This window comes from Odontomachus brunneus, unplaced genomic scaffold (genome assembly GCF_010583005.1).
Source record: "Odontomachus brunneus isolate Ranch 3 - 2012 unplaced genomic scaffold, Obru_v1 Obru_scaffold_171, whole genome shotgun sequence".
Lineage (NCBI taxonomy): Eukaryota > Metazoa > Arthropoda > Insecta > Hymenoptera > Formicidae > Odontomachus > Odontomachus brunneus.
In genome coordinates, this window is record NW_022639621.1 from 198,336 (window position 1) to 219,053 (window position 20,718).

The window sequence follows — 20,718 nt, forward strand, 5'->3', positions numbered from 1 at the left end:
TATACACAAGTTTAGTAATGAATTATTCTTAATGAAATTCCAGATTGGATCTTGTTAAGACTGGCGACCACAGTATCTCGTCCTCGTGATTGCTATTTCGACTGGTCTGACTGAGAAATAAGTAAATGATTTGCGAACCATTCAATCACATTCAATTGAATGGATCCATAGAGAAAGAACCGGGGTTTATCAGCTGAATAGTTCACTTTACCTGGATTTTCAGTGATTCGCTTCCAGAGTACAAACTGGACAGTTCGTTCTCTGCTCTCTCTCTCTCTGCACTTCCGCAACTTCAGTCCAATGTGAGAGGATATTTTGCAAAGCAGGAAAATTTGAAACGAGGAACAGCAGATTGATGACAAAAAAATTAGCCAAATTTTAATTACAAATAACAAATCCAGTCTACAGTAGTTTAGCTAAATAAACTGATCTTTTCTTCTTCTTTAGAACCATCATTGCTTTTACATAACCTCAATACCAAGTATATTAAAATTTTTACTTTCTTATCATGTTTGCAATTGTCACATACTTCTGTCTCGTTCTACATACTAACCGCAGCAATAATTCTTGCAGTGTACTGCAAATTGTTATGAAACACGACGTTATAGCTTTGTTGGCAGTAGTGAAGACAATGACATTTCGATAGCATTGTCAGTAAAAACGGAACAACACTGGATTGACATATCGGGTATGAAGAGAGTCAAAGTAGTGCTAGACAGGCCAAATCATCTGTTTGAAATTTGGCTAGAAGAATGGAAAAAGGAAGCGATGCTCCGAAATTCCGAACTGCAGAGTCACTTCGCGAAGGCATTGGACTCGCTGAAGAGATATCCGTTACCGTTGGAATCTGGCAGAGATTGTATAATTTTGCAACATTTCGGCTCGAAATTATGCTCGATGCTGGATAAGAAGTTGGAGGAGTATAGAAGGCAAGAGTCAGGTAACGCGAGTGATGATGCCCGTGTTGCTGTGGAAGGTAACGAAGAGTACGCGATTGCATCGAAAAAAACGCCATCAGAGGAAGATCGGACGATAGGTGAAGTACAAGAAAAAACAGCAATGGCTAAACAAAATAAGAACACGAGAAAAAATGCCTCGAAGAAATTAGTAAATGCAAATGAAGTAGCATTGAGGCATGCTGACAAACAGATTCATTTTGAACCTAATACTTTTGATATTATATTACTGGTGGATACTCAAGAAACTTGTGGGTGAGTACAGAACAGGTGATTTGTATTTCAACTATAAGGAACTCTTGCAAAGAGAAATCATGATACATCACTCATGAATTTTCTCTATCTTTTATGATTATTGAACAATTAATTGTATGATTAAATCACTTTATGTTCATAAAGTAAAAAATATGTCTTCTTGAGCTTTTCTTATTAACTGCGATGTGAAAATGTTTCAGTGGAAAAACCAAGTCTCAGCATGATGCTACACTTGTTGAGTTGACACAACTCGGTGTGTTGTTTGAAGTACGTCGCTTAAAAGTTGGTGACTTTGCATGGATTGCAAAGTGTAGAAAGACTAATGATGAATTGGTTATTCCCTATATAGTTGAAAGAAAGCGAATGGATGACTTAAGCGCAAGTATTACAGATGGCAGGTTCCATGAACAAAAGGTATTTTATGAATACGATTCTATCTCTTCTCAATTATGTATGTTATAATCATGCTCTTACATATTTGTTGTCTTACATATTCTATGTTTTAGTTTCGAATGAAACAATCTGGTATTGAAAACCTCATGTACATAGTAGAAAATATAGATAAGAACACCAGATTTTCTATACCATTTTCATCATTGTTGCAAGCTTCTGTGAATTGTATAGTGCAAGACAATTTTACAGTGAAATACACAAAGAATCATAAAGATTCTATGTCATATTTATCATGTGTAACCAAAACTTTGATTAAAATCTATATGGTATGTATGATTAAAATCTGTATGGTAGGAAACATTATATATCAATGTATACGACTGCACATTAATATGTCCTCTCAAAATCGAAACTTTTTTCAGAATAAAAGACTCGTTGGATGTAAAAGAGAACAGCTTACCCAGATAAATAATATAGATAACACAGTATACCTTATGGAATTAAAGGAATTTAATAAATCATCCTCTAAAAAAAGAGTGTGTCTTAAAGATATTTTTTATTCTTGCTTTTTCATAGAATCTAGCATGATTTACTGACACAATTTCTTTTCAGACGTTTAAAATAAGTGAGATGTTTGTCCGTCAATTATTACAGTTAAAAGGTATGTCTGTAGAAAAAGCCATGGCAATTGTGGAACATTACAGTGCACCAAAACTTTTAATTGCATCTTTGCAAAATTGTGACAAAAATGGGGAACAATTATTAGCAAATGTTCAAGTAGGTGACAAAAAGCGACAACTTGGACATTCCATCAGTAAGGCTGTTTACCAACTTTACACGACGAATGAATTGCGTTGACCAATAAAGATATATTCAAAAAAAATTCAAGCTCTTCTTTATTAATATATATTCATTTTTTCTCGTTTATACAATTTCTTAAATGTGTAATCAATATTCTTTTGTCAGCTATTATTAGATACGATTCTAAATGTTAAGACATCGTTTAAGTAATCGTTTAATGATAACGATATTCGCATTTGGTGAGTATTGTTCCATATGTTTTATTGAATATTATGTTTAAGTAGATTAATTTATCGTCTAATTATCCCAAATTAATTTATCGTCGGTCTAATTATTATTCCGAAATCTAGTAATACGGTAAATAAAATGCAGAATTTTTTGTATAATTTGTTGTGCTAAAAATATTGACGATGTGCCACTTTACCGGAAAAACTATGAAGCGTTGTAAAATAAGACACTGACGTTTTCATAATTTTTAAAAAACAAAAATTCGAAACTATGTAATCTTTGTGGCTATTTCTTTTTTCAAAGTTACATGATAAAAATTTATCTAACTTGAAACTAAAATTGTAATTATATATAATTATTTTCCATAATTTTATCTTTATTTCTTAACTTTCGCGTTTCATAATTCAGAAAGTATTTAATAAAAAAATATTTTATTATAGTGTTTTGAAAAAATCTCGAAATTAACCACAAGAATATGAGATAAAAATAGGGATTTCCATTAAAAAATTTTTAAGTGACTGACCTGAAAAGATTATTCAATATCAAGTCTGTATTTTCATCATGTTCGTTCAAATCGTTAAATCATATACATACAATATAAAATTAGTTACCCATATATAATCTTGAGATTGAGTTTATTTAATACGACTCGAGTTGTTACAACTCATTCTTTTTACCATATGGAAAGCACAAAGTTTATCGTAAAATTTCCATTCATATATTTCAACATCATTATCAATAAAAGTAACTCGGGCATTTATTTAGACCGCGCTGAGAAAAAATATTTGAAAATTTATTTTTGGGATACAAAATTTATTTCTGTAAACTAAGTTTATATTCCACGAATAAATTTTCAAGTATATTTTCTTTAATGTGTCGTAAAAAATCATATATTTCGACATGCGACAATATCCCTCTCGTAAAATTGTTCTTGTATTCTTCGTATCTGTGACGGTTGAACGATAAATCTTCGTGCGTAAATATGATCTTCGGAATTTTGTTAGTTGAGGCATGTTGGTGGTCGTTATTTGAACGAACGCAGCATTGTGAAATAAGACATCGACGTTTTCAGGACCTTCGAAGAACGAGACAACTTTAAAAGCAGAACGCGGGATAGAATTGAAAGTGACAGTGGAACTCTGTTTACCGTGCCAAAGCTCTCGATGGACAGAGTTATGATTTTGCCGGCGGTCAATTTGCATGGCAATACAGTTCTGTTCATGATTAAGAGTAGGATCTTTCTGCACCTGCCCGAAGTGTAATACCAATTTGCCTTGCAACTGAAAGCAAGATTCATGTTATTTCGTGACGCGAAAACATTCTGATGTATTACACCGTAACGTAATATTCCTATACGTTTGATTCTTACATGGATTCATAAGGAACGACACTGTAGGTCAACAGAAATTGACCCTGCCAGAATTGCAGAAAGAGATGGAAGAGTTGAGCGAAGTATATGGTGAGAGGTTCTATGATATCCTTCGCGTTGTCTAAATTCAGAACCACCTAAAACACACGAACCGCTTTCGAGAGATCTTCGCGCTTCCTCTGACCGTTGAATTGATTGCATTCAAGGATATAGATATTTTATCGAGTATTATTTTTTTTTTAAACGTATGTGAAACGCTCTTTTGTTTGCCGAACAAAATGTTGGTTGCTTACGTAATAGAATATGTCGTCAGCAGTCAACACGTACCTGTATGCCGATCATACTACCGCCGATCATGTTTAAGCAAACGCTGACCAGAAATATATTCATAAACGTTGTCTCTATCAGGTCCGCGAATCTGCAAAAGTCACGAATTTGAAAAATGTAATCCACGTTTTGTGATGTTTTAATGTGTTATATTAACGTCAACATCACATAACAATTTTTGTAAGTAATTTACAAATGAAATATTATATTTTAAGTTATTTTAATATAAATATTTAAAAAAAAACAATATTTTTCAAAGTTAAGTCCAATCGTCAATTAAACATTTCTCGACTAAATTTGCTCGAATAAATCGTCAATTGGATAAAATAAAATATATTTGCTCAAACCAATTATTAAATTGACAAAATATTAATTGATATTTTCACAATTTTGCACGTGATACATTGATATTCACTCTATTACACGCAGATGCCTGCGTAAGCAGTTCAGCGCTTTTTCATAATCCTCGTCCGTCATTCTGTTGGGCTTCAGATTGAAATTGTGATCGTTGCTCTTGCCAATGAGCTCCAGTGTGTGTCTGGAAATATTGTAGTTCAAATTGGCTCAAACGATGCGCGCGCGCTCTCAACGAGTCATACATTTCGCGATATATTAAAGATCAAATTTTATCTATCTTTTTTTTTATTTCACTAGAACAATACATGCGCGCGCTACGTGCATGCCATATAGCTAATAAAAAACAATAAAAAATGTAAAATAAAAATAAAATCAAAATTAAATTAAATTAAAATAATTAATTTAACTTTAATTAATTAATAATTATAGGGAGAAACAGGGAGAGACGGGGAGAGACGAGGAGAGACGGGGAGAGACGGGGAGAGACGAGGAGAGACGGGGAGAGGCGGGGAGAGACGGGGAGAGACAGGGAGAGACTTATCTCTTCTGTATTTTTTTTAATGACTTAATCAACGCGATGACAGCTATTTGAAAAGCGGCAACAATTAAATCTCTTACATGCCTTTTTTTAAAGAGTAATCAGACCAGATGGACAGTGAATCATACTTTATTATGGCAGAAGAACGAGTTCAAGATATGCAGAAACAAATATCATTTTACTACTGAGAGAAGTGATTATTCAGCTTATTTGCCTTTCTTCAAACCTTTTATTTTTTCTTTAACAAAGACCATTTTCTTCATAATAGTTTTAGAATACAGTCAAAAATTTGGAAAAAGCCCATTATGTGTTCAAGAGAAGAATTAATTTTCTTCACAAGGATATCATGAAATTTTATTAAAGTAAAAACTGATTTAATTCTGTGTAAAAAAGCACAGTAAGCAAACTGCGCATTTATGTTTTAATTTAATATTCTTGACTGAAATGCTGAGTTAGGATTTAGAACGTATTTTGAGTAAATTTGATAAACTGACGATTCTCGGATATATAAACTAAATATAATATAAAAAATATTTGAAATAAATAATATTTATTCGAATGCAGTATATATCTTTCTGTATGCAAAATCGATGGCACTCTTACCCAACAATCTCGAACATCCCGCAAGCGTGCTGAACCAACGTGATGTACAGACTATCAACCGCAATCGTAATGTTGATATGAGCGAACACGGCCAGGTAGCAGTGCAACGCTACCGGACACAGGCTCAGCTTCTCGCCGTATTCTACGCGAAAGGGTAACTTCGACTCCGCCACGATGACGGGCACTGTCGTGTCCGTGGTATCCTCGAACAGTAACGTCACAGCCGACTTGAGTATGAGAAGAATCCCCGTCAGTTGCATGAAGGCTGAAAATCGACACGCGTACATCGACGCGCGCTACGTCGAGCGGTCCCTGAGCAACCCTGGCGAAAATAAAACTTTATAAACCGTTCAATGAGAATTTCCTGAGAGTTTATACGCTTTCAAACTTTATATGAACGCTTACTCAACGCCATTAGATTTTGAATGCTTTTAGAACGCTTTCAGAACTTATCAAATGCTACATATAACATTTCGTGAAAGTCCTGCAATACTGAAGCAATGCTTTTCAAAGTACGCTCAGTAAACGCTGATAACACCTTCGTGCAGAGAGTTTGCTGTCAGACTTTTAAAACGTTTAAAAAACTTTTCCCACAACGCCGTAAGACAAGCGTTTTCTCTCCGTTCAGCAAACGCTTTTCAAACGTTAGTATTGCAATTTCCGCTCTACTGACAATTTTTAAACTCTCAACGAACTCTCGTAAACGCTTACGTAAACGCTGAACAAACGTTTATGAAACTTCTTATTTTCGTCAGGGAACGCCGAATTTCTAAGGGAATTCCCCGTCGCAAGATTTCTACGTTTGCCAGACGTACCCGCATATGACATTGTGATATATTGTCCATACATGGCGCGCCGTTGCAGGATCGTCTTCTCCGTGTCCGTGTTCAACGTCGACCAGTCGTTCTCGATCGTCCTGAGACAGGTCTTCAACTGTAAATGTCGGCGTGTCGCGTGTTTCTCGCGTTGTCGACTATTTTCGTACTGACTGTAGCTCTAATTCTGTTTGTCGTAATCGGCATCAGCGAGGATGCTCGATGAATCGTTAGTTGAGTCACGATCATCACCAGTGTAGGTGATGTTGCGGTTTAAACAATTATTGTGGAAGACTGTCGGATTTTTAGTCATGTTCCTTTTATTAACAATAGCGAAACAGCACATGCCATGTTCAATAATAAAATATTTGCCGTCGTTATATCTTACTTCGTGCAAATAATAATAATTCGTCTTAGGTAATTGTTTGATTCTGCGTTTTATTTTTTCACTTAATAAAATTATCGACAAATTGCCGAATTTTTACAAGCTCTTGATATATTTTAATGCATTTTGATCTCAAGACTGGTGATATTCGTGGCACATAATCCTACTGCACTTATCAAAAGATCAGGCAGAATAGTTTAAAAAAAGCGACAATTTTCTTTTATTTACGACTTCATCAATACATTTATATTTATTCAATCGTATTAGTGTTTTCTGATTTTTCTGTCTGAGAAGATTTTCACATGATAAAGATAATATGAAATTTTACTATTCGCGTAGTTAGAGAAATGCATTTTCATCTTTTTTTTTTAATTCTCTAAAACTGTTCCTAAAATTAACCTTATTTTTTCAAAAGTTGTAGCTGCCTGATCTTTTAACACTGTATCTCTCTCACACAACACAACGTCTAAAATCATAAGACGTTGTAAAAACGTCTTAAAGGCGTCTTAGAGACGTCTTATATTCTGAGAGACGTCTTACGTCCCGCTCTTAGACGTGGTGTTGTATTGGCTGAAAATTCGTTGACAACGACTACTTACTTTCTCATTATTCATCATCAGGCTCGCTATTTTGAAGCTGAATATTATGCTGATCCATATCGATGGAGTACACGAGAATATGTCGTCGAGGTCCGCCGCGGCGAACAGCAGGTACATTAACTACACGAAAATTAACATTTTGCGAAATATGTCGATATAATAGAACAGTTATTATGAAATAACTGGAGAATACGTGCAATTAATTCTTGAACCACTTCGACAAATTGTACCTGCGGCCCGAGGATGGTAAAGGAAAACGTGAACAACGGCACAAAAAGTAGATATCTATCTCGAAGTGCTTGATAGGGCCATATCCCTATTAAGATCATATGTATTCTAGGCACCGTATAACAGCGTCTTTGCCAAATGTCTTTGCGCTCGTACATCTTCAGAAATACTAACGCGTCACGGACTATCAACGATTCCTTGTGAACATATCTAGCGCGAAATGCGAGACATTATTAGCAAGTCTTTGTGTCGCGGCACACACGTGACGGTAATTATGCCGTTACGGGATGATTACGCAATTATTTCACTGTGCTATAAGCACCGTGTATCCACCCTCGTTGCTACTTTGTGACCGTCTTGGTCGTCCTTTCCTTGAATAAGCTGAGTAAACGCTTCACTTTCACGTTGCAGCAATAATGATACAGTCGATCGGACGAATCGAGTTCTAAAGCTGCGAATTTCTTGATCTCTTTCTTGGGCAATTAAAGTCGATTGTTGCGGCGCATCAACACTGGTATGGCTATTAGAGTTTTTGGTCGCTGTGAGAGGCTTCTCATTGTTAGTCGAATTATACAATTATCACTTCATCCAGTTATCAATATATCATATCATATCGATACATTATCCAATTATACCAATTATCAATACATCAATATCTGTTCACTACTAACGCAATTGAACTGAAATGTAACTTAAAAGTATATAGCAAGCAAGTAGCATACATACACACATACAAAGAAAAGTCTTTAATAAAATTTTATTATGCGAGAAACGCGATTTTAAATTGCGTACAGATTATTTCATTGGAGAGAACGTAGCAACGTCAGGTAAGACATCGAAGTTTTCAAGACCTTTAAAACAAAAGTTCAATGTCATTGTATAGTTGTATTTATAATAATCTATACTTACATAAGTGATTAAATTATGTATAAATATGATGTATACATATAAAATTAATACTGAGAAATAACATAGGTCGACAAAGAATGTTTTGTCAAGTAACTCTAATTAGAATATATGTTTTGTTCTCATTAATCTCGCAAAATATGAGAAAAGTACTTGATTTTCTACTTACTTTAGGAATACTTAAACAAACTTGTTTGTTATTCGTTAGAGGGTTTTTTATCATTTGCTAATAAGGAATTTATTTGTAAACCAAGACATTTATTTATTTTTATTATTTTATTGACGGTAAGCGATTTATTATACAGTTTTTCTTTAAATCACCGATTTCTGGATATAAAATTCAAATTTACTTTAAAACTTAATACGATGGAGCAATCTGGCCAACGATTGTTTTTTCTAAGCAAAAAAATCTGTAAGAAACATCTACTTTGACTAGAGCTATTTGACAAAATCTTATAGTCGGTCCGTTTAATCATTTAATTGAAGCTTCTGTGGTGTAAGAAGAAATGTTTGATTTGGAGTCGTGTTTTTCGTAGACTTACATTAATACTGACTTATATTTTGATAATAACAATTTTACTTACCGAGCTAAAGCTTTCAATCGATAAAGTTATTATTTTGCCCGCAGTTATTTTGCATGGTGATGAAGTTCTAAGCATAATCAACAGAAAGATTTTTTGACATCTTTGTGAAGTGTGATACCAATTACTTCTGCAACTACAGGTAATTCGAAATAAACTTCTTGTCACTTTGGATACGATTTGCGATAAAGATATTTATCTGTTTCTATCTGTAATCGCGTGTCTTCGCTTTGCAGCGATGGAGATAGAAAACACACGCATTACACACGAGATGATTAAGATAATTAGTACGAACATGCGTATCTATAAATAAAAAAATTTTTGTTCTTACATAGATTTGTATGGAATGGTGCTGTAGTCTAATAGATATTGGGCCTGCCAAAATTGCAGGAAAAGATGAATAAGTTGCGCAATATAAATAGCCAGAGGAGCTGCAATATCTTTCGGACTGTTTAAATTCATTGTTACCTGGAATAAATATTCAACTACTTTCACTTTCATTCCACCTTGACTGAAGTTAACTAGTATTTTTATTTCTCATAGAACATATATACAACGATATAACAATGTTGAGATGAAAATATTATCTTCGTAGAATATTAATATTGTGTTGCAATTGGCAGTTCTTATAAAATGACGGATAGAAAATGGTAAGATTACATTGTGCTTGGTATGAATTTCAATGTAAATCAATCATCATTTTGTATTAATTTACATTAATTTGGATTGATATTTAAGCTAAATCTTATATAACGTTATCATTTTATATCCATCATTTTACATAGGAAAGAGCAAAGGATTTTTCCCACACGCTGCGAAGATGTCTACGATAGTATATGGTGCGAGGAAATTGTAGAATACATACCTCAATACCGGGTAAACTACCAGCTATCATGTTCAGATTAACGCTTACCAATAGCACTTGTGTATACATGGACTCAATGAGTTCCGCAAAACTGTAAAATTGCAAATTCGAAAGCGTTATGAAAAACATGGTGATATTAATATACAAGTTGATTCTAATAATTTTAAGAGATTTTTTTGACGATGTTTTATAAAATATCTTCTCTTACGGTCAAAGTTAAGCAAAAATTTAGTAAATGAAAAATTCGTAGGATGGTTATTGTAACTGCAAGGAAAGTATCGTCTTAGAAAATCGAACATGATTTTAATTTTTTTAATCTCTTAATCGTTTTATACATGATTTTAAGTTTTTTAATTTCTTTCGTTATTATTCCATGATAAAGTATTAATCATATTAACCAATTAAACGATTTAATCGATAAGCATAAGTGAGATATTTTCCGCTCAAATTACTAGAATCATCCTGTATATCTGATATTTCTCTCTCTCTTTTTGTATGCATATATATATATATATATATATATATATATATATATCTTCTTGAAATATAAAATAAAAATTGATGAAAGAAACCGACATACTCTATTATGTGAAGATGTCTACGTAAGCAGTTCAAGGTTTGAATATAATTGTCGTCCTTTATTTTATTTGGCTTGTAATGAAAATTAGCGTCATTATTTTTACCAATACTTTCGAGTGTATGTCTGGAAGTCACAGGGACGTTAATATTTTCACGAGTTGCGTCTCTGGATTACGAGATCAAAGCAAAAATAGAGTGCATTAAAAGAAAGTAGTATTATTACTTTAATGGTTCCTTCTAGAGCATCGTTGAATGCAATACTTTTACCCAATAATTTCAAACATTCCGCAGGCGTGCTGAATCAGAGCATAGTACAAGGTATCAACTGCAGTTGTAACAAATAAATGAGCGAACACGGCAAGGTAACAATGTATCATTATCAGATAGACATGCTGGTCCAATTTCTCGTTATATTCAACAAGAAAAGGTAGTTTCGATGCCACCGATATAGATGATTTTGTCACATTCAATATATTTTGATCTTCTAATAGTGCCATCAGGACTGGTTTAAGCAAGAAGAAAAATACCGTCGTCGCCATAAAAACTAAAATTTATAACGTACAATTTACCGTGAATTTCAATGAAGTTGCCATAAATATGACCTCGTCATAATTTTTGAAACGTTCTTAAAGTACGAAGTGAAGAAGGTGAGAAATTAATTCTCAATATTTTCCATATTTTTATTTTTATAAATGTTTCGAGCTTTTTTAACATACTTGCGTAAAATGTCGTCACACGTTGCCCATATTCGGTGCGTCGTTGAAGAATAGTTTTCTCGATATCTGATTGCAGTGACAGCCAGTCTTCCTCTACCCTCTTCAGACAAGCTTTTATCTATAAACATTCATTCGCATAATTGTCCTTCTAAAAAACAGCCCTCGTGCTGAGATTCTATTCGTTTAATAACTTAACTTTAATCGTATTGTCCAACATGATTGTCACTTGCCTTTTTAGTATTTAGCATCAAGCTGAATATTTTAAAGCTGAATACTACAGTGATAGTTATCGATGGCACGCACTGGAATATATCGGTAATACTAATCGAGCCGGCCAAAAAGTACGTTACCTTAAAAGTAATAACGTGAGATACGTTGGTGTGCATTGCTAGTAGCTAAAGATTATTAGTCTGCACAATTACTTGCGATTACTTCGACAAACTTTCCATATGTCGCGGATATTTTCCACGAAAACGCAAATCTCGCATTACGATCCCAGATCACACAATATTTACAAAATATTTTAGAAATATAGATATTAAATAATTTATAAATATTCTAATGTCCGAAATTTTTAGATATGAAAGAGTTTTACGGCATGAAAGATATGAAAAATATTTATCATAAATCTTTCATAAATTATAATCTTTTTCATAAAAGTATTATGAAATGTTTCATAAAAGTATTATGAAATGTTTCATAAAAGTATTTATGAAACATTTTTTTCATAAATATTTTTAAATATTTATTGTAATCCTTTTTATATCTGTGTGTGAAATTCACGGACACACACACATACACACACATTTGAATATTTATATTGGGAGTACAAATAAGTCTCCGTTTAACAAAAGATGGCCCCACCAGTAAGTTATGGTTAAAATTGTCAGATGTAAAACGTCATATCGTAAGGTTGGACATCTGGCAACATCATAACCTTGAAATATTAGCGATTTTGTATCAGCATCACATAATTTTTTTCGTGCGAAAATGTCGAGTTTTGAGCCGAATAAGCGTCATTTGCGAGAACTTTTAATTTACTTCTTTAATTTGAAGAAATCTGCAGCTGAGGCGCATCGATTGCTTGTAGAAGCATATGGTGAGGCTGCTTTAAGTGAGAGAAGTTGTCGTGAGCGGTTTCAAAAGTTTAAGAAAAGTTTAAGAAGGTGAGTTTGACGTCGAAGACAAAGAACGTAGCGGAAGGCCGAAAGTGTACAAAGACGCGGAATTATTATTGGAGGAAGATTCGTGCCAAACGCAAGAAGAACTTGCACTTACATTAGGAGTGACTCAACAAGCAATTTCACATCGTTTAAAATTGTTGGGAATGATTCAAAAGCAAGGAAATTGAGTTCCATATGAACTAAAGCCGAGAAACGTTGAACGCTGATTTTGCACATGTGAAATGCTGCTTGCCAGACATAAACGAAAAGGTTTTTTGCATCGTATAGTCACTGGTGATGAAAAATGGATCCACTACGATAACCCAAAGAAGAGGAAATCATGGGGACCACGTGGCCATGCTTCAACATCGACATCTAAGCCGAATATTCATGGAAAAAAACTCATGTTGTATATTTGGTGGGATCAGCTTGGTGTCGTGTATTATGAGTTGCTCAACCGAACGAAACCATTACTGGGGCTCTCTACCGAACACAACTGATGAGATTGAGCCGAACACTCAAGGAAAAACGCGCCCACTACTACTCCAGACACGACAAAATTATTCTCCTGCATGATAATGCTCGTCCACATGATGCGGCGCCAGTCAAAACCTACTTGGAAACACTCAATTGGGAAGTTTTACCTCACCCGCCGTATTCACTAGACATTGCTCCCTCTGACTATCACTTGTTTCGATCGATGACGCACGGCCTGTCTGAGCAGCACTTCACATCATATGAAGATACCAAAAATTGGATCGATTCGTCGATAGCCTCAAAAGATGAAGCGTTCTTCCGACGCGGTATCCGTATGTTGCCAGAAAGATGGGAAAAAGTAGTGGTTAGCGATGGACAATACTTTGAATAAAACATAAAGTACCGTTCTTTCACAATAAATGTCCAATTTTTGATAAAAAACGGCGGAGACTTATTTGTACTGCCAATAAAATATTTAATACCTATATTTCTAAAATATTTTGTAAATATTGTATGTTATCTGGGGATACATACCTGGGGCACAAAGATGCTAAAGGAGAACGAAAATGACAGCGCAAAGTTTAAATATCTATTGCGGATGTTGTTGTACGGCCATATTCCTACTATTGCCATGTATATTCTAGGAATCGCGTAATATCGGCTCTGCCAAATGTCCTTTTGCGCGCACATTGTTGGAAATACTAAGGCTCGTATTCTGAACTCTCTTTCACTATTAAAGGCGGCCTTAAAAGTGACTTATAGTCAATCAAATGTCTTATAAGCCACTTTTAGAAGCGCTTTTAGCGACAAAAGTGAGTTCCAGATATAGACTAAAGATTACAGACTACTAAGGATCCCTTGCGGATACTTATTGTGCAGCGCAGCTATAGAAACATCATTACCAGTTTCCCGTTTTACGTTGTGGATTACCGTAATCATGTCTTCGTAAAGTACGCGCGCTATTATTAATTCTCTTTCTTTAGTTCTCGCCTATTAGTTTATCAAGCAGCGGTGTTACGCAACCAGCACAGTATGCTTTACAATTCTCTTTCGCTAGTTCCCCGCTATTATCCCACCCTTTTCAACGCTGTTTCTCGAAGTGAGTATTCATGTGTAGTAACAGCGCATCGGTTAAATGAGCCATTAAGTAATTTAATGCAATAACACAGTATATGCTGTACTTTCCTTATCGCATTGCTACCGCTTTTATTCACAATCGCACAATGCGATAGTTGCGGTAATATCGCCTTCTTCTGCAGAGAGGATATCTTCTTCAGTGAAGTTTGTTTTAATTCCGTCCAATGGCACAATCGTGTCTTGGAAATAATCACAAACGGTAAACTATGAATGAAGTAACAAATGTGACGTTATATGAAACGAGTGTATCATATCCTGCTTGAAATAATATATACAAAATAAGACTACATATGTTTAGACAAAATTTCAATGTAAATCCATTATCAACTTACATTGTTTCACGTTGGTTTGAATTTGGACTAACTTTTATGTAAAGTTACTGCGACCGTTGTATCTATTATTTTAAATAACAGGAAAATAACAGGATATTTTGACAGGAAATTACTGGAGAATATATGCAGTTAACTTTTGAAATATTTCGATAAATTGTGACGTGTATCTGCGACCTGATGATGGCAAAAAAGAAAAGAGAACGTGAACAACGGCACAAAGAGCAGATATCTATCTCGAAGTGCTTGATAGGGCCATATTCCCATTAAGATCATACATATTGTAAGCACAACGCCTTTGGCAAATGTCTTTGCATTCGTACAATTTCAGAAATACTAACGTGTCACGGACTATCAACGATTCCTTGAGAATATATTTCGCAACTCGGTGCCCAATACGAGACATTATTAGTAATTGTTTATGAAGCGGGAAACACGTGATTGTAATTATACCGTTACGGAATTATTACGTAGTTACTTTACCTTGCTGTAACCGTGTATCCCTTTCTCATTGCTACTATGTTACTGTCTTGGTCGTCTCATCCCTGAATGCGCTGATTAAACGTTTCATCACGTTGCAACAACAGAGCTTGTAGTCGCTCGAACGAATTAACTTCTAAAGTTACGAAGAATCTTTTCTCTTGTTTTAGGCAATCAAAAACGATTATTACGATGCAATAAGCACGCGTCTTTTTTCCGATATGGCTATTAGAATTTTTGGCCGCTGTGAGAAGTTTCTCATTATTAGCTAAATTATACAATTATCATTTCATCCAATTATCAATACATCGTTAATATCTATTCGATATTAACGCAATTAGCAATATAACTTAAACCTATAGCAAACAAGCAAGTAGCACACAGAAAAATCTTTTATATAATTTTATTACGCGAGAAATGCGATTTTTAACTACATACAGACTATTTCATTGGAAAGAACGTAGCACTGTCAAGTAAGACATCGATGTTTTCAAAACCTTCAACCGATAAAAATTCAATGTTAATGCATAGTTGTATTTATAACCATTTATACTTACATAAGTGATTAAATTATAAAATTAAAGATTAAAGTATAAATATGATGTATCCATATAAAATTAACATTGACAAATAACATTAGTTGACAAAGAATTTTTTGTCAATTAACTCTAATTAGAGTAAACATTTTGTTCTCACTAATTTCGCAAAATATAGAAAAAGCGTTTATCTTTCCTAAACAAACTTTCTTGCTATTTATTAGATAATTTTTTAACATTTGCTAATAAGGAATTCATTTGTTAATCAAAACATTTACTTATTTTTATTATTTCTTTGACGGTAAGCGATTTATTATACAGTATTTTCTTTAAATCGCTGACTTCTGGATATAAAATTCGAATTTACTTTAAAACTTGACACGATGGAATAATGTGGCCAACGATATTGTTGTTTCTAAGCAAGAAATCTGTAAGAAACACCTATTTTGACTAGAGTTATTTGACAAAATCTTTTGGTAGATCTATTTAATCATTTAATTAAAGCTCCCGTGGTATGAGAAGAAATGCTTGATTTGATTTTCGCGTTGGAGTTGCGTTTTGTGTAGACTTACATTAACATTTACTTACATTTTGATAATAACAATTTTACTTACCGAGCTAAAGCTTTCGATCGATAATGTCATTATTTTGCCCGCAGTTATTTTGCATGGTGATGAAGCTCTAAGCATAATCAACAGAAAGATCTTTCGACATCTTTGCGAAGTATGATACCAATTACTTCTGGAACTATACGTAACTCGAAGTAAGCTTCTTGTCACTTTGTATACGTTTGCGCTAAAGACATTTATCTACTTCTATCTGTAATCGCGCGTTTTCGCCTTACGGCGAAGGAGAGCTTTATAGAAAATACATGCGAAAATACATGCGACATGATTAAGATAATTAATGAAAATATGCGTATTTACAAATAAAGAAATTTTTGTTCTTACATAGACTTATATGGAATGATGCTGTAGTCCAATAGATATTGAGCCTGCCAAAATTGTAGGAAAAGATGAATAAGTTGTGCAATGTAAATAGCTAGAGGAGCTGCAACATCTCTCGGATTTTTTATATTCATTATTACCTAGAATAAATATTCAACTACTTTTACTTTCATACCATCTTGACCGGAGTTAATTAGTATTTATATTCCTTATGCATATATAACATTGAATAGTTACATGTTCAGATAAGAATATTTATTCGATGAATATTAATCGTATTGTAATTGGCTAATCTGCGTAAAAAATGATAATAAAATATCATCATGTTTGGTATGGATTTTTATGTAAATCAACCATCATTTTATATTAATTTACATTGATTTTGATTCAGTCTAAATCTTATGTAGTGTTATCGTTTTATATCCATTATTTTAAACAGGAAAGTGCAAGGAACCTGTTCTATACGCTGCGAAGATATCCACGGTAATATATGGTGCGAGGAAATTGTACATACCTCAATACCGGGTATACTGCCAGCAATCATATTCAGATTAACGCTTATCAATAGCATTCTTGTGTATGTGGACTCGATGAGTTCCGCAAATCTGTAAAATCGCAAAGTTGACAGCGTGAAAAACGTGGTGATATTAATACACAAACTGATTCTAACAATTTTAAGAGATCTTGACGATCTGTCTTATGAAATATCCTTCTTACGGCCAAAGTTAAGCAAAAATATAGCATAAGCTTGAAGGGTGATTGTCGCAACTGCAATGAAAGTAACATCTCAGAAAATCGGATAGCATTAAGCTTTACAGTTTCTTTCGCTATCATTTATATAGCATTAACTTATTAACCGAATTAATCGATTAAGCATAAGGGAGACATTTCCCGCTCAAATTGCCAGAATGATTCCGTGTCCTTGATATTTCTCTCTCTCTCTCTTTCTTTATATATATATATATATATATATATATATATATATATATATATATATATATATATATATATATATCTTTCTTTGAAATATATAATAGTAATTGATGAAACAAAACGACGTACTCTATTACGTGAAGATGCCTACGTAAGCAGCTCAAGGCTTTGATATAATTGTCGTCTCTTTGTTTACTTGGTTTGAAATGAAAATTAGCGTCATTGTCCTTACCAATATTTTCGAGCATGTGTCTGAAAGTCACGGGTACGTCAATATTTTCACAAATTAGATTCTCTGGATTACGAGATCAAAGCAAAAATAGAGTGCATTAAAAGAAAGTAGCATTGTTACTTTAAGCGATCTCCCTAGCGCATCGTTGAATGTAATACTTTTACCCAATAATCGCGAACATTCCGCAGGCGTGCTGAATCAAAGCATAATATAAGGTATCAACCGCGGTTGTAACAAATACATGAGCAAACACGGCGAGATAACAATGCATCATTATCAGGTAGATGTGCTGGTCCAATTTCTCGTTATATTCAACGTGAAAAGGTAGTTTCGATGCCACCGATATGGATGATTTTGTCACGTTCAAGAAATTTTCATCTTCTAACAGTGTCATCAGAACTGGTTTAAGCAAGTAGAAAAATGCCGTTGTCAGCATAAAAACTAAAAATTACAACGTACAATTTGCCGTGAATTTCAGAGAAGTTGCCATATATATGGCCTCGTCATACCTTTGAAATGTTCTTAAAGGGATACAGTACGAAGTGAAAAAGATGAGAAATTAATTCTCGATTTTTGCAATATTTTTATTTTCCTGAATGTTTTGGGCTCTTTTAACATACTTGCGTAAAACGTCGTTACACGTTGCCCATATTCGGTGCGTTGTTGAAGAATAGTCTTCTCGATATCCGATTGCAGTGACAGCCAGTCTTCCTCTACCGTTTTCAGACAAGCTTTTATCTATAAACATACATACACTGTGAGAAAAATTATATTAATATCAACAAATATTTCCTTGATAATTGCCATTAACATATTTACTTAAATCTACATTCTCTTTATTTAAATCAAATATTGTTTACCTGATTTAAATAAGCAATATCTGGTTTAAATAAAGAGAATGTAGATTTAAGTAAATATGTAAATGATACCCATCAAGGAAATATTTGTTGATGTTAATATAATTTTTTTCTCAGTGTATGCATTATCGTTTCTCTAAAAAACTGCCCTCACGCTGAGATTCTATTCACCTAATAACTTAATTTTAATTATATCGTCAAATATGAATATTACTTGCCTTTTTAGTATTTAGCATTAAGCTGAATATTTTAAAGCTAAATAATACAGTGATAGCTATCGATGGTACGCATTGGAATATATCGGTGACACTGATCGAGTCAGCCAGGAAGTATGTTACCTTAAAATTAGTTACATAAGATATGTACGTTGATGTATATTGCGATTGCAAGTAGCTGAAGATTATTAGATTATTATTTCGCATTAGATTATTATCGCACTACGATACATATACCTGCGGCACAAAGATACTGAAAGAGAACGAAAATGACAGTGCAAAATTTAGATATCTATTTCGGACATTGTTGTACGGCCATATTCCTACTATTGCCATGTATATTCTAGGTATCGCGTAATATCGGTTCTGCCAAATGTTCTTTTGCGCGCACATTGTTGGAAATACTAAGGCTTCTATTCTGAACTCCCTTTCACTACTAAAGGCGGCCTTAAAAGTGACTTATAGCCAATCAAAAGTCTTATAAGCCACTTTTAGAAGCGCTTTTAGCGACAAAAGTTCCAGATATAGGCTAAAGATTACAGACTATTAAGGATCCCTTGCGGATACTTATTGTGCAGCGCAGCTATAGAAACATTATTACCAGTTTCCCGTTTTGCGTTGTGGATTACCGTAATCATGTCTTCGTAAAGTACGCTATTATTAATTCTCTTTCTTTAGTCTCGCTTGTTAGTTTATCAAGCAGCGGTGTTGAACGCAACCAGCACAGTATGCTACGTTTACAATTCTCTTTCTCTAGTTCCCCGCTATTATCCCACCCTTTTCAACTCTGTTTCTCGAAGTGAGTATTCATGTGTAGTAACAGCGCATTGGTTAAGTGAGCCATTAAGTAATTTGCGATAACACAGTATACGCTGTACTTCGTTGTTTCCTTACCGCATTGGTACCGCTTTTACTCACAATCGCACAATGCGATAGTTGCGGTAATATCGCCTTCTTTTGCAGAGAGAGAATGTCTTCTTCGGTGAAGTTCGTTTTAATTCCGTCCAATGGCCCAATCGTGTCTTGGAAATAATCACAAACGGTAAACTATGAATGAAGTAACAAATGTGACGTTATATGAAATGGGTGTATCATATTCTACTGGAAGTAATGGATACAAAACGATAAGGTTATATATATTTATTCGAAATTTCAATGTCAATCAATTATCTTACATTGAATCATATTGTTTTGAATTTTGTTAACAATTATTTTCGAATTTTACAATAAGCTCAGTTATGCGTTTTCACTGACATGTCGAAATCGTTAGTGGAAGGAACGCAGCATCGTGAAATAAGACATTGATGTCTTTAGGACCTTTGGAGAATAAACAATAGTTATTATTGAATTTGCTTTTAGGAAAACGATGTACAGCAAGTGTGAAACGTAACAAATGATGCAGTTTTGCTCACAATTCCAAAGCTTTCGATGGATAATGTCACAATCTTGCCGGCGGTTATTTTGCATGGTGAAACAGTCCTGTTCATGATTAAGAGTAAAAGTTTTCTACACCTTTTCGATGTGGAATACCAATTGGCTCTGCAACTATTCAAATCGTGATTAATGTAAGTAATTACGAAAGTAAAAAGCTATCCGACTTTTTGCATTCGCAGTCATTATACCTTAACTTTGTGTCGATATACCAGAGAAGGGAACAGTGTGAGAGAATGAGAAAGAGAATGTTAAACAAAAGCAGTTAAGTTAGTTCAGAAAAATATCTTACATCGACTCGTATGGAACGACGCTGTAATCCAACAGAAATTGGGCTTGCCAGAACTGGAAGAACAGATGGGTGAGTTGAGCGATGTATATAGCAAGGGGTGCCACTATATCTTTTGCATCGTTCAAGTTCATCAGCACCTAAAACACACGTTTGCCATATCTCCTATCTTAAATTCTCAATTAGTGAAT

The 20,718-nt window shown here is 34.0% G+C and overlaps 4 protein-coding genes and 1 long non-coding RNA gene across 5 annotated transcripts in view; 2 read left to right on the forward strand and 3 right to left on the reverse strand.

The window, feature by feature from the left end:
• The first annotated feature begins 669 nt into the window (after nt 1-669).
• Nucleotides 670-2,486, forward strand: LOC116851291 (crossover junction endonuclease MUS81). The gene is made up of 5 exons (XM_032830585.1): nt 670-1,211; nt 1,412-1,625; nt 1,718-1,930; nt 2,027-2,140; nt 2,217-2,486. The coding sequence occupies exons 1-5, from the start codon at nt 691-693 to the stop codon at nt 2,460-2,462; spliced, it is 1,308 nt and encodes a 435-aa protein (XP_032686476.1). The 5' UTR covers nt 670-690; the 3' UTR covers nt 2,463-2,486.
• A 701-nt stretch (nt 2,487-3,187) lies between these two features.
• On the reverse strand, nt 3,188-7,942 carry LOC116851320 (odorant receptor 13a-like). The gene is made up of 8 exons (XM_032830622.1): nt 7,627-7,942; nt 6,643-6,760; nt 5,828-6,092; nt 4,745-4,867; nt 4,330-4,420; nt 4,003-4,139; nt 3,781-3,913; nt 3,188-3,708 (listed from the first exon to the last, which is right to left on the reverse strand). The coding sequence occupies exons 1-8, from the start codon at nt 7,741-7,743 to the stop codon at nt 3,658-3,660; spliced, it is 1,035 nt and encodes a 344-aa protein (XP_032686513.1). The 5' UTR covers nt 7,744-7,942; the 3' UTR covers nt 3,188-3,657.
• A 103-nt stretch (nt 7,943-8,045) lies between these two features.
• On the reverse strand, nt 8,046-18,425 carry LOC116851313. The gene is made up of 14 exons (XM_032830613.1): nt 18,356-18,425; nt 17,900-18,176; nt 17,633-17,755; nt 17,085-17,175; nt 16,574-16,710; nt 16,238-16,370; nt 11,732-11,851; nt 11,502-11,619; nt 11,053-11,329; nt 10,787-10,909; nt 10,207-10,297; nt 9,673-9,809; nt 9,345-9,477; nt 8,046-8,705 (listed from the first exon to the last, which is right to left on the reverse strand). The coding sequence occupies exons 2-14, from the start codon at nt 18,169-18,171 to the stop codon at nt 8,655-8,657; spliced, it is 1,806 nt and encodes a 601-aa protein (XP_032686504.1). The 5' UTR covers nt 18,172-18,176; nt 18,356-18,425; the 3' UTR covers nt 8,046-8,654.
• A 1,374-nt stretch (nt 18,426-19,799) lies between these two features.
• LOC116851337 lies at nt 19,800-20,587 on the forward strand. The gene is made up of 3 exons (XR_004379561.1): nt 19,800-19,936; nt 20,167-20,372; nt 20,454-20,587. It is a non-coding gene; the product is annotated as an uncharacterized LOC116851337 (long non-coding RNA).
• LOC116851330 (odorant receptor 13a-like) overlaps nt 19,888-20,718 on the reverse strand; it is a 4,027-nt gene continuing 3,196 nt past the window's right edge. The window contains exons 2-4 of the mRNA XM_032830634.1: nt 20,531-20,696; nt 20,220-20,352; nt 19,888-20,124 (exon numbers count right to left, since the gene is read on the reverse strand). Coding sequence (XP_032686525.1) covers nt 20,074-20,124; nt 20,220-20,352; nt 20,531-20,661 — 315 coding nt within the window. The 5' untranslated portion in view covers nt 20,662-20,696 and the 3' untranslated portion in view covers nt 19,888-20,073. The remainder of the gene's footprint in view (nt 20,125-20,219; nt 20,353-20,530; nt 20,697-20,718) is intronic.